Source organism: Aptenodytes patagonicus, chromosome 5, assembly GCF_965638725.1.
Source record: "Aptenodytes patagonicus chromosome 5, bAptPat1.pri.cur, whole genome shotgun sequence".
In the NCBI taxonomy this organism is placed as follows: domain Eukaryota; kingdom Metazoa; phylum Chordata; class Aves; order Sphenisciformes; family Spheniscidae; genus Aptenodytes; species Aptenodytes patagonicus.
In genome coordinates this window covers 21,891,308-21,905,363 of record NC_134953.1, presented here as the reverse complement: position 1 = coordinate 21,905,363, position 14,056 = coordinate 21,891,308, and the positions used below count along the sequence as shown (strand labels likewise).

At 52.8% G+C, this 14,056-nt stretch overlaps 1 protein-coding gene across 1 annotated transcript; it reads right to left on the bottom strand.

Moving 5' to 3' along the window:
• Positions 1-8,307: 8,307 nt before the first annotated feature.
• ADRA2A (adrenoceptor alpha 2A) lies at positions 8,308-11,636 on the bottom strand. Its single transcript, XM_076339002.1, has one exon. The coding sequence runs from the start codon at positions 11,571-11,573 to the stop codon at positions 10,239-10,241; it is 1,335 nt and encodes a 444-aa protein (XP_076195117.1). The 5' UTR covers positions 11,574-11,636; the 3' UTR covers positions 8,308-10,238.
• Between the last annotated feature and the right edge of the window lie 2,420 nt (positions 11,637-14,056).

Sequence of the window (14,056 nt, the reverse complement as noted above, 5' to 3'; positions counted from 1 at the left end):
GTCACTCTAGGTTATAAAGCAACGTCAGGCTCTTATAGATAAAGCAGGACACTGCAATATTGATAAGATATCTGGATTTGGTTTATAAATGTAACATGAATTCCTCTCTCTTCTATAAGGAATTAGATAAAACCCTGCCAGCATGCAGGCAGGCAGGGCCTTCAGCTCCAAGCAGATCTTTGGTTTGACCAAACCAAGGACCCTTTTTTCAGCTTCCACTCACCGGCAGGTGGATTTTGACAAATGAGACTACTTCTAGTTAAGTATCTACCTCCAAGGCTAAGCAGCTGATTTCTGACAGCTACATACAGAGGCTTGGGCAGGGGGAAGGTGTGACAAAGGCAAAGAGCAAGGTCTTAATACTTCCAAAGTTGATAAACCACCTACAAAACAAGTCAAGCCCTGCCCAGAGGAGAGTTGTAGAGAACCACAGAGGGAGAGGCAAAGCTCATTTTTGTGGAGAAAGAATAGACAATAAATAATCCAACCAGCACAAACTGACCAGCATGATAAGTAACAGGGCTCCAAGTGGCCCGTGTCTAATTTACAAGACTGTACTTGAAGTTCATAATGAAATTCCAGATATTCTGGTTTATCTCTGGCCTATTCAAATTGTGCTGCAAGCAAAGAGCTGAGGGCTGAGAGCTTGCTTTTGCTGTGGCTTTCTTCCTCAGGTCCGACAAAAAGGGAAATGCCAGCTTCATTAAGTTTTATTATCTGTTTTCTTCCCCAATTAAGCCGCCACCACCCGTGCAGGGCAAAAGCCCAGCAAAGGCACTGGGCTGAGCACCTGCAGCTCCCGCAGGCAGGTTGCTTCCTCCCTGCCAAAGCCAGGACAGGATCTCACCCGCTTATTGCAACAGCATCTGCCTCCGCCCCAGTCAGTAGCACCATTGGTGCTGTACGGACCAGCCGAGCACCCCAGCCCTGCTCCCCTAACAGCGCTGGGAGGAGGCGTTGCCTCTTGGCATTGCTAATGCCAGAGAAGATCTAACTCAGCACATGCGTAGGGTACACCTGCTACACACAGAGATCACATTTTCTCATGTCTTTTGCCACCTGTGACTGTACTTCCATGTCCCACATATTGTCACTGATCACATTGCCTTTCTCCTCTTGCTGCTTCTCTCACAGCCCAAAGCCATCCACTTTTCCCTGGGGAAGCAGGGGTTGCCTCCCAATGGCTCCAATTCACAGCTGCTCTTGTGGTTGACAAAGTAATTCACGTTTCTGCACAACATGCTCATGTGTGGAGGCTTTCACTGCAGCTGGGCTTCAGCCGCAGGGGGCACCGAGCCAGGTACAGACCTTCCCTCCTCACTGCAAAGGCAAATGCTTCGTGACAGAGGCACAGATTGAAAGACACTGGCACAGATACTAACATAAAACGATTTAAGTCCTAAATCCTCAAAACGATATGGTTTTAATAAGCAGGACAAACGTGGAATTTCTGAGCACAGGACAAGCCCCGTGCCCTTCTCCAGCATGCAGCTCACGCAAAGTTACAGTGCCCAAATAACCAGTGGACACTCAGCAAACCAGACTCACTTCCCAGCAGGGCTTGGGGACAGTGGTCCCACCACAGCTCTGGTGAGGGATCCACAGGGGCACCAGCCTACACAAGTGATGGGGAATTAGCTGTCCTCCTTCAGGCAAGATGCCATTTTTCTACAAGTTTTCTTCCTCTTTAGGAGGTGGGATGTAATTACTTTGTATAAAGCAACACTGCTTGCTTCCCGTTTTGTGTTTGCCTGCCCACTGCCCTGAGAAACGAGAAGCATGGGAGAAAACCCTTCCCGATGAAGCCTCTTTCCCAGTTGAAGATGAACGCGGCAGGAGAGCAGGGGTGACAACCCGCACTGGAGCGGTACCTGAAGTCCCAGTGGGTCATGGCTGAATAAGCCCAGAGGAAGGACGACCACATTCCTGTGTGGGCTGACAAAGACAAGGGGCCCAGAGTAATTTAATTCCTATCTGCTGATGATGATGCCCCCATGTAGCTCTGGCCTTTGAACACTCTCTGGCGTTCAGAAGATGTTCTAGCTTTACTGCTGACACAAACATCCACTGGGGGTGCTATCTGGGGGGGGAAGAGGGAGCTAAATATTTAATTTCAGTCTATTTCATCAAATATTTAATCTATTTAATATTAATTAAATCTTGGTCTGAATAAACAACAGCTAAAAATTCACCTCTTCCTCCAAACATCTGATAAATTGAACATGCCAGTTTATGCCATCCCAATTGAGATGGTAATTAATAAGGAAGGGATCCTATCATTATATTCCCAGTTGCTGGAATTGCTGTGGTGGCTTGTTGGCCTCCTCTAGCCTTTTAGGCTGAATCTTTTTGCAGCCGGATGTACAGTAGCATCATCTGGTTTACACCAATCATTTCCACCCCCTGCTTCGCTGTCTCTCATTTTCCATGGACTTCATTTGTATCCCCACAAGTGTATGCCTTCATCCCACTCCCAGACACTGTTACATCCTCAGCGGTATCATGGGTGGATGTGGCCAGTGTGAATCATTTCCTTATGCCTGGCCCACTCTCCTGACACAGCTGCATGTCTCAGACCATCACCCAGCAGCACGGCCAGGAAAAGGCATTTCTGGGGACAATGAGCAACAGCTACAACAGGAGCAGATCATTTCCACTGCAAAGGATTTAAGCCAATTAACACTGGGCTATAAAGGCAGCTGCCACCATTGCACCTGTCACTACAACCATCTTGTTTTACTACAGGAAATCCTATTTGGACCAAACCCCATTCAACCCAGTCACACTAGCCAGAACACATTTTCTAATTAGCCCCAGTAGAGCCAACAGTGATGAAAGATTGCCCTACATGCAACACTACTTACCTTGCTTTCCTCAGTGCATGCCCAATTTAGCAGAGCAGCATTTAGCTTTTCTTTTCCTCCCTGCTGCACTGTTTTAAAGCCATCTCACCCAAACGCTGACCAGTGTTGACAAAAGTAATTATACTGCGGTTCAAAATGTATCGGATGCATCTTCATTATCGTGAGACAGCAACGCCAAAGGCCCTATGATGGTAAATCTTTCAATGTAAGCAAGTCAGATTATTCAGTTTAAACTGGCCATTTTAACTCTTCTGGCCCCACAAAATTTTGAGGCTGGCTTAAGAGCCACAAGACGTTTTAAAAATAATTAATGTAGGATCACTTTTAACTAACGTCTCTGAAGTTTGAATTTTTGGGTTGGGCTTAGGTTACAGGTCAAACCCATAACCAAGAGAAACAGGGGGACTCCACTCTCTTCTCTTGTTGGCCACTTGGTTGACTTGGGTCATGTCGCTACTCATTTTGGGTACCCCCCTGGGGAACAGAAAAACTTAGCAATGCATTTGGGACCCCCTGTAGAAATGTGCCCTGTCTGGGTGATGGCACAGCAGAGCCGACGAACATGGAGAGCTGTGTTTGTGCCATGGCAAGGCTGCAAAGCGCCAGGCACAGCCACGCCTAAATTAACGGGAAGCTCATTCTGGCAAACCTTGTTCAAGGAGCCATTTCAGGTCAAATATCTGCATCACGAAACCAAGAACAAACTCAGCTTTACACAGAGATGCCTTATCACTCAATTACCTAGGGATCACGATTGTGAGGATAATTGCTGGGAGAGGGGAAGCTCAGCCAGTATCACAGCAGCCGAGCTGCACAAGTCTGCCGCACTCAGGGTCTAACCCTGCAGGTTTTGGTCTGCAATAAGAATAGTTTGTCCAAATTTTCCTGGTGGCAAAAGTTATCCTGGTAATAAAAGGCCAGAATTCAGCATGTCACTCTTAAAAAAAGTACAGTCAATTTAGAAAAGCAGAAGGTTGGATGCAGTCTTAAATATTTATCTATACATCTATTTTATTTTTTTACTCAGGGAATTTTTCAGTAACACTTTAAGGTTTCAATCTTCAGATTAATGCTTTGCAGCAACTCCACACATGCAGACAAAGGCAAAGCAGTCTTCAGCAGGAATTATTTTATGAAAGATGTCCAGTGGTGGGAAGCTTTTTCTTTTTTTCTGTGGAGAGCAATTGAAAAACAAACAGGAAAAAGGCCATAAAGTCATAGCCCAGCCAAACACAACTGTTTCAATCAGCAAAGGAGCAATCAATTCTTTCATGTAGCAGCTGATTTAAAACAAATGTTTCTCATCTCTGGGAGCGACCCCTACAGCAGGTCACACAGCCTGGGAGGACTGCAAGGCTGCTCCTGCAAATGCAATGGTCCGGGCTGTACCCAAACCAATATGGGGCAAACACTGCAAGTGTTGCCCACAGGGAAGCAGGGATGTTTAGATAAGCTCATCTCACCTCCTGACAAACCCCACTCAGTTGCTGGCTTTTGACTCAAACACGTTTTTGGAAGCCATCCAGACCTCCCAATGCAGAGCATCACTGAAGGGAAACACATGTCGGTGGAATTTCTCCATTAGCGCAAAAGGCACTGCTGGCCCCAGGAAATCCCTGAATGCCTAATGACCTCCCAGCCTCCTGGGAAGGGTCCTTGCTCCTCCCTATTCCCTAAAATCTGCTACAGGCCATTCTCAGAGGCACAGAGGGAGAGCAGGACCTTAGATCCAAGCCAGCATGGATGGTCTCTCCTAACTTGGCCAATATGGAGTTGACCATCAAATTAACAGACTAAACCAGAGCCCGCTTAAGCAGTTTTAAGCCAGTTTAAGCCAGCAAGTTTACATCCTTACTGATAGACGCCTATGCTCAAGTGAGGGACATGCCTTCTTGCTCCCTTTTATGGTTTGTCCTCATGCCTCTTTGTTGGATTTGGGTGCTGGGACCCATCTCACGTCCCTATAGACCTGGCTGTGAGATGTTGTGCTCACACACTGGTGGTCCTTTCTGGGAAATGAGCACTTCTAGGGGACCACTCAAATGGCCAAGAAGGTCCCTCAAGAAGGAAGGGATGTTGAATGACCAGCTCAAGCATCAGCATCTCCATGCAACACCTCCCAACATTCCCTGCCCCATGACAGCAGGTCTCCTTCTCCTCTGCTTGCAAGAAACCTCCCTCCTGGGACCAGCCACGGTCCAATCCAAGGAAGACATGTTTTATGGTGCCCCCCTCAGCCCTTTTCACCATCCCCTCTGCTCAGCCTTGGGGACATTTGGGAGTGTGCTGTGGCCTCGTGCAGCATTACTGCAGCATGACCCCCAGCTGGAATTTCACCTGGACTTCCCAGGGCTCAGACTACAACCCTTTCTATTCACAGAGGGGTCAGGATCAGGTCCTGGAGCATTTGTGAGCTGACTGAGTACTAGCAGCTAATGCAGGGAGTGGGCTCCCCGCTAACCCTGTTCTCTCTTCACTCCATTTCTACAGCTTGGGATAAGGCACAGCAATCACAGCTACAAATACTTAACAAGTCGCAGAGATGTTACTATAAACCAGCTGCAAAGAGTGGTTCGTAGCAGAAACGGTGAGACAGCTCCAAGTGTAGCTGCCTGCCAGGGCACCAGCTGTAATAAAGGAGGAATCTCGGCAAACTTTGAACTGTTCAGTGGTGAAAGAACAGGGAATGTTAAGAAATAAAATAAAACAAAGAGATTCAGCTGATGAGAACCTCACAGGCAGCCAGGCCAGCAACCCAAACCAGAGGGACGTCGCAGGGCACCAGGTCCAGCACCCCCTGGGCGAGGGGATGCTGGGTGGGATGAGGGTACTTAGGGCACGGGACAGCTGACGGATATGGGCTCAAACCCACAGAGACTCCCCCAGGATGGGAAACCCATTTTGCGTGAGCAGAGTGATTCAGATCAAGTCCATCCCTCGCTGGAATATCTCGGAGAGGCTCCTCTGCGTGACCAGCTCCTTGTGCCCCAGAGAACAGGGACCAAAACCCCACAGAAATAAATGCATGTGTCAGCAGGCCGAAGGGGTCAGGGACAAGCCCTGGGCAGGTAGTCACCAGTCTCTGCAAGGGCAACTCTGCTGCTTGTGCAGCTCGCCCCTGGGGACATTTTGGGACGCTTGCCACATCTCACCTCCACCCCTCCTTCATGTCCCTGAGCTGACACCTTTGGGCTGTCCTCAGGGGTCCCCACACAAGGGGTGGGGTGCAGGGTCACCCCACACAGGAAAGCTGTGGAGAAACCCCTCCTGGGGCAAAGCCGTCAGCAGCACCTCTGCCCACTGTTTGCTGTGCCAGCCCAGATGGCTCCCACCCCAGTGGGGAGACAGGTCCCCCTCCCCGCCCTCACACCATTAACCTTTCAGCCCCAAACTAAAAGGTTATAAAAAACAACCAAAGTTCATTACATCCCCTAATGTGTCATTTGCATGGGAATGAGCTGGGAGCAATGAGGCAGCTTTCTCTTGTTGAGGAGGGATTCGGCAGGGGGAAGGGGAAGAGCCGGGCATGGGGACCAGGCAAGGGCGGTGGGATTCAGCACCACAGTGAGATGGGGCAGGCATGGAGGTGAGCGAAACAGCAGAGCTGGACATGGTTATGGTAGAGCCAGAGGGAGCATCCCAGCAAAGCCCACAGCAACATGACCTCTGGCTCAGAGGGAGTGGGGCTGGTCCTCACCTACCAAAAGGAAAGTGACAGTGGTTTCAGCCCAGCACCTCCACCACACAGCCCACGGTGCCCGGAGGTTGCTGCGGCTTGGACGTGCCCATCCCCAGCAGGCATGGAGGGTCCAGGACACAGCTGAAACCAAAATGACCAACAGCTCAGGGAAAATGAAATAAAAGCCTGAGTCGGAAGGTGGCAAAGGCAGCAGGATGGTGGAAGTTCAGACACTGGCCACAAGGACGGGCAGGCAGCTCTGCCATGTCAGGTACAGGGAGTCACTGCCCGCACATAAAACAGCCCCTTGAGTATTTTATTTGCCTAGGCCAAACCATGAGGGCACGAGGTTTTGGGAGGGACACAACCCTGGAGGCATAATTTCAGGTTTTTGCACCTTACTTTTACTTTTGATGGAAAATTGGGAGCAATCAGACACTTCAGCTGTGCAAAGCTTCACTAACTGAAAGCCCACCAAAGCCCCAGTCCCCCAGCCCCAAACCCACCAAAATACTCTACTGTCTGTACTAGAGGTTCGGCCATGAGGACATCAGACAGCCAGAGGGATGGGGCAAGCATAACCCATGGCTGCTGTATTACCTCCTGCCTCATGGGGTCTGCTTTGTAAAACCCTTCAAGGCCAACAGGGCCAGCTGAGACTAGAGGATGGACAGCAGGCCACTCTGCCCAGATCAAGCCCTCCTGGCCTGCAAAGGCCACCATGAGGTGGCAAAAAGGTTCATCTCTGGGCTGTCACCAGGTGCCCTACACCCAGCAGCGATGCTGCTTGCCAGCCCTGGTCCACCTCCCAGCTTGCCGAGCACCTCCAACTGCAACCTTGGTGGCAGTGGCAGAGTGGGGCCATGAGACCAGCAGCTCCAGCACTGGGCTCTGGTCACTTGTTTTCTCACCAAACAAGAAGCAGAGCAGGGAAGCAGGGTGACTCCAGGCACTCCAACAGTGGGAAGACCAGGAGCCAGAGCTCCCAAACAGTTACACGTGCTCCTGGGCAAAATGAAGCACACACTAAAGCACTCGCGGGATCGGCGCCTCATGCCCCCCACGCCTTTGGAGCTACCTGGCACTTGTGGCAAAGAAGGAGCCCAGCTGAAGCTGGTGGTGAGTGGACCCCGGCATCCTCAGGGAGGCAGGCAGCCACACAGAAGCAGTGCTTCATTCGGTGGGAGAACGATCCCCCATCACCCTCCTGCAGGGAGGGTCTCGGCAGCACTGGTGTAAAGGTAAGCGAGCCTGGCCGGCTGGCTTTCAGGGGCTGGAAACAAAGCCCCACTCAGATGGACACTCCTGAATATATCAAGAAATATTGCCTTCCAGCCTAATCGTTTCTAATCCCATCTGCAACCTAATTATTAAAAACCTTCTCAACTCAATAGCTGTAAATGGTGCACCAGCCAGGCGTCCCCAGCAATAGTGCCAGGCTGCACTGCCAGGGAGCAAATCACACCCTGAAACCCTGAGCTCTTTTCTTTAAGAAACACGTGAATGCTCTTACTGTGGCATGAAAGGGGGTGGGGGGGGGCAGAACCAAGAAATATCAAGGACTTATTTGTCATTATGCCACCTGCGCAATGAACCGAGCCATTGTTCCCTACCTGGGGTAACAACACCTTTCAGAAAACACGAGTGCTTTTCCCAATGTGTTCTTTAAAAAATGTCAAGATCAAAGCTGCCGGAGGATCGGTGAACAGCTGGGAAAAAAAAAAAAATAAAACAGCTAACAGATTATCCAGAGAGTTTTCACACTTGATCTGTAAACGCTCTTTTATTTAATAAAAATAATTATCCATTATAGCAACTTCTGCTCGTGGTTGTGTTTTTTCTTTACAGTAAAGCACAGTTTATTTGCTTTCCTCACCTCTTGAGGATTCAATTCTGAAAATGCAAGTGAATGTAAACATTGCTCTCCAGGTCCCAAGATGCATCCAGGGACCCTTGGAGTTAATTACAAAGTCAAAAGAGAGAGCAAAATCAACAAAACACTTCCCAAAAGTAAAAAGGTATTTTTTAAAAGTCTCTTCCTATGCATCATATGACTCTAGAGAAGGCAAATTCATCTTATACATGAGACTTACACAAACTTTGCTTTCTCCAAACAATTTCTATGACTTGTCAGTACTTGATAAAGCTGTTTTCGTAACATTAATAGGCTTGCAGACTCATTTATTGTGATGGATGAAAAGTTTTTCCTTTTAATATTCTCCAGAAATGTCTTCATGGCACAAGGACGTTAGATTTGTTCTGTCCATTTTTGTATTTTTTTTTAGCAGAAAGAGCCGAAAGACATTTCAGGAAAGGAGTGTAAAAGCAGTATTAACTCTCTCTCCTGCTCCAATCTCACAATATTTACACATTTCTTTTTTTTTTTAAAAAAAAAAAGCTTAATTACACTATAAAATACTGGAGAAACTGTCAGTTAAGTTTCCCATTTCGGAGTTTTGCCCTGTATAAGACTGAAAGAGGGATGCTTTCGTATTTCCTAGGAAAGATGAGACTGGCAGATTAAAAACCGAACTCTTCTCCCTTAATTCAGAAAGGTGGAACAGCCTCTGCGCATAAACCCCCTCCTCTTCTGCAGGAAATCCTGCTGTAGTTAAACCACCACAAATCAATACAAATGAGATAACACGATATATGGAGCCCTGCTATTTGTTGTGAAATGTTATCTATTTACAGTTGGAGGCGGGGGAAGCGAGTTAGCATCGAACACATTTTGGTGCTGTAGTGTGGTATAACATCAACAGAGATTAACTCGTGGGGAGCTTGGCCGGGTCCCAAGCCTCACGTTGCATGGGAAATAGCCTGTCACTCCATCGCCCAGGACGTCCCTGCCTGCACAGCAAAGCCACCGCTCCGTCAGGTCTGCTTTAATGAGTAACGAGAGGGCAGTTACCGTCTCAGCTGTTTTATATCACAGGCAACACAGAAAATTAAACAGAATCAGGTACGATACAAAAAAACCACAACAAAAATAGCCAGTCTGGTGAGGTCTGTGATCCTAAGCTTTACAGCCAAAAAAAATGACTGGACATTGGAAGTTTCGGTAATATTATCAAACTGACAGGTAGGGGGAATGGCTCTAGTTGTTCAGCGGTTTTGAGTGAGGGGGGTTTCAGGGGTGGGAAGAAAGGGACTTTTAAGTGTCAAAGATAATTAAAGCATTCACAGTTTCAAAGCTGCTTGCCTTCCAAAAATTAAGACATTCAGATTCGGGGATACAATACTGTATTTTACAAGGGGGTTAAAATTAATTACATATACAACAGGAAAAAAAAAGACATAACAAAATAAAAAAAACCAACACCTCTGGGGTGGCATACTCCCTCTTTGTTGTTCATCTCACGGAGCTGCACATTGCTTGTCTTTAAAGAGTCAAACTGAGCGGTCATGAAAATATCCACTGAGAGATTCTGGCAAAAGAAAAAAAAAACTAACAAAATAAACCAAGCAAGTCAAAGGCCATCCTCCCCTGGAAAGCTGAATGCCACAGCTCGGACTTCCACTTGCCTGCTTCTCCTTGCTGCTGCTGCCCGGTGTTTCCGTAGGCTTATCTTGGGTTTTAAAGGCTTCCTGCTTGCGAGCTGAAGGAAACCATCCCATGCAAGCACAGCCCAAGAGAGCCATGCCTTAGTCTCCTACAAAGTCTTGAATTAGTCCTGCCCATAGCAAAGGGTCCTTCAAACAATCCTTTTCCTCTCTATCCTGCAGAGGATCCTTTTGAAGGCCCGTCTGAAGTCATGGTTGAAAATGGTATAAATGACGGGGTTCAAGGAGCTATTGCAGTAACCGAACCAGAAGAAGAACTTGAAGAGGGTGTCAGGCACGGAGCAGCTCTTGCAGACGGCCGTCAGCGTGTAGGTGAAGAAGAAAGGGAACCAGCAGATGACAAAGACCCCAATCACCACCGCTAGCACAAAGGTGAAGCGCTTCTCCCGGTTCTGCCTGCCCCTCCACCGGGACCCTTTGGTGTTCCTCTCCTCCTCTGCCTTCCTCGGCAAACTGTCCCCGGGCTTAATCTGGCTCAGCTTCGTCTTGGTCTTTCCCCTTGACGGTCTCTCTGACTTCTTACACTGGTTGTTCTCCTGGTGCTCGGAGGAAGAGGTCTCCTCCATGTCTATGCCGTTGACCTCTCCCTCCTGCTCACCGCCGCCTCCTGCCGCCTTCTCCCCATTGAGCTGGGCTGTGGCTGGCAGGTTCTCTTTGTCGGCCAAGCCGTTCTGCCTCTTCTCAAGACGTTCTGCCCGCTTGTTCGGCGGTACCCTGGTTCGCCTCTTAGCTATCTGGTAGATGCGCATGTAGACCAGGATCATGATGAGGCAGGGGGCAAAGAAGGAGCCGATGCTAGAAGAGATGATGTACCACTTCTCATCGTTGATCTTGCACCCTGCCACCCCCTGGTCAGCTTGCTGCCCGCTCTTCTTCTCAATGGAGATGAGTGGTGGGAAAGAGATGACAGCCGAGATGACCCAGACAATGAAGATGATGCACTTGATGCGGCGCGGGGTACGCTTGAGGTTGTACTCGATGGCTTGCGTGATAGACCAGTAACGGTCCAGGCTGATGGCACACAAGTGTACGATGGAGGAGGTGCAGAACAGCACATCCAAGGCCAGGTAGATCTCACACCAGACTTTGCCGAAGTACCAGTACCCCATCACCTCGTTTGCCAGGGAGAAGGGGATAACCAGCGTGGCCACCAGGATGTCAGCCGAAGCTAAGGAGACCAGGAAGAGGTTCTGGGGGGCCTTGAGCGCCCGGCTGGTGAAGACAGCGATGATGACCAGTACGTTGCCGAAGACGGTGAAGAGCATGAGCAAGCCTGCCAGGCTGATGAGGGTGACGGTGGTGTGCAGGGGGTACGGCGTGCCCCAGCCCGGCCCGGCCCCGCTGTCGTTGAAGGTCCCGTTGGCGCCGGGAGGCGGGTACCCCTCCTCCTCCTCCAGCTGCCGCTGGTACTCCATGGAGGAGAAGAAGCGGCCCCTCTCCGTGAACGGGCGCTCCAGGTTAAACATCAACCCCGGCTGCGTGGACACCCCCGCCCTTCACCCCCTGCCTCACTCGCGCCGCGCCCGGCTCCGCGGGGCTCCGCGCTCCTACTGCGCCGCCGGCCGGGGCGGGGCTGCGCGGCGGCCGCCGGGGGGCTGCGGGCGCCCGCGGCTCATGCTGGGGCGCTGCCCGCCCGGAGCCGCTTAGCGGGGCGCGGAGCGGCGCGGAGCGGGGCCGGGGCTGCAGCCGGCGGCGGCTGCTCTGCCTCGCTCGCCGCGGAGCCGCTTTATAGCCCCGGATCAGGCCGGGGCTGCCGCGTCAGCCCCACGTGGGGAGCTGCCCCCGCTGCGCGCACACACACACGCGCGCGCGCACACACACACACACACACACGCACACACACGCACAGACGCGCACCCCGCACACCCTCCGCCCAGCCCTGCGCCCCTCCCCCCCCCCGACACGGACACACGCGCCCCCCGCCCCACGCACACCCGCCTCGCCCAGTGCTCCCGCCCGCCCGCTCAGCGCGCACACACGCACACGCGCTCTGCTCAACCCTTTCTGTATTTTGCACACCCGCTCCCCCGCCGGCACCTCAGCCCTTACACACGCACCCCCAGCCCCTCGCCCGCTGCCCCCCGCCCCACGGTCTCGCCCAGCTCGGCTCCCCGCCCAGCCCACGGCGGGAGCGACTTCAGCCCGCCCGGAGAGAGGAGCGGCACCGCGGAGCCCGGCGGGTGGCACCTGTGGCGGGGGATGCGGACGGGGGAGCTGGGGCAGAGGCAGCGGGGCCAGAGTGCGTGTTTATGGGGGTGGGCGTGAGTGGGGAGGGGTGCGCCCGCGGTCCAGGCGCTGCGCAGCCCGCGGGGCTCCGGGCACCCACGGCGGTGCGCCCGGGAGCTGCTCCTGCCGCCGCCAGCCCGGGCCGCGCTGGGGTGGAAGCAGCTGTCCCGTCCCGCGTGTGCGGTGCGGCTCCGCTCCGGGTGCTGGGTGCGCGGCCGTGCTCGCTGGGACCCCCGAGGGCAGCGCTTCGCCCACGGCCGCGCCTGTCACCCGCGGGGCGGCTGGGCAGGGCTGGGCTGGGCTCCCGGCCCCGCGGGGGTCACGGCGGCGCCGCTCGCAGCTGAGCGGAGAAGAGGCAGGGGAGCCCCCGCGGGCAGGGCGCTGCCCGCTCCGCGCTGCCGCCGTGGCGGGCGGCAGCGGCCCCGGGCAGCGCGGCGGGGCAGTGGCACCTGCTGGCCGCGGCGCCTCACTGCACCCACCGCCCGCCGGCCGGGGGCCGAGCCCCAGCCTTCCCCCCACCGCTGGGCTGGGCAGCCCCCCGAGGGGGGTCAGGAGGAGCCCCAGCACCCCGCTCCACAGGTAGGGAAATGCTCCTTCCGAGGTGTCCCGGGGGGGGAGCAGCCCCCACAAAGGAAAGGATGGGGCAGAGCAACCAGGCATGGGGGCAAGAGCAACCAGGTATGGGGGCAGCCCCCTAGACTAGCTCAGCCCGGGCTGCACAGGCCCTCCTGCCTTGCAGCACCCACAAGGGCTCCCATCCCACAGCACCAGACCCAGCAGACTTCCTCCTGGGCCCCCCTCATTTCCTACCCCGTGCTCCGCGCTGGCTCTCCCCAGCCCCACAGGCAGGAGGAAAGGAGGCGGGCAGCAGGCCCAGGTGGGCAGCTGCCCCCACACCCTGCCCCATGGGGTGCCCCGGCCTTGTGGAGCATCCCCAGGTGCTCCCCCAGGAGCACAGGAGCTGGCATCCCCCACCTGCATGGCTGCAACAGCAACACAGGACCTTTTTAATAGCGAAAGGGCAATAGTGACGTACCTGGTAGCCCGCCCGGCCCCTGAAGCTGTTGGCTCGCAGCATGTACAGATTATTCACCCATACAGCGCGTGGACTCCAGCCCTGATCCTCTCGTTCATGGTCTCTTCTCCCTCATTTTCAGAGGGCTCTAATGATGCTCACTTGGTGCTCCAGACTCAGGCAGCTCAATTAATTGCCGTGCTGAATGCTCGGGCCAATGAACGTATTTCCTCTGTGAGATGGAGGAAGCCCTGTCATCTTTGTCCCTGCACCACACACTGTGTTATAAGCCAGGCCTGGGAGCAATGGCGCCTGGGAGAGAGGGAGCAGGAATGGGAGAGATGTGGTCTAGGAGCCAGAGAGCACAGCCTCTAGAGCTGGCACAGGGCCAAGTGAGGGAAAATGAGGGGGAATCCCACTGTTTGAGCAAGGGAGTGCAGGACCCACTGTGCTGGCTTGCCTGGGAAAAGGGCAATCTGCAGGGAGTGACTTAAAACCTGTAAATGAAACCCAAGATGACTGACATGCACGCACAAAAGATCTCTATCTGAGAGTAAATGCAATGTATAACCACAGACTTCACTGCAAGGGGCAAGTGGAGACACAAAGGATGAAGGGACTCACCTAAGTCTATGGCAAGGCCAGGCGGGAGGTAGAGGAGATGCTGGACTTTGTGAGCATCTCCTGCCTTCTGCTTGTTGCAGGGGA

Excerpts from the sequence above, each read along its gene's own strand:
- ADRA2A (XM_076339002.1), bottom strand. The coding sequence starts at position 11,573 with ATGTTTAACCTGGAGCGCCCGTTCACGGAGAGGGGCCGCTTCTTCTCC.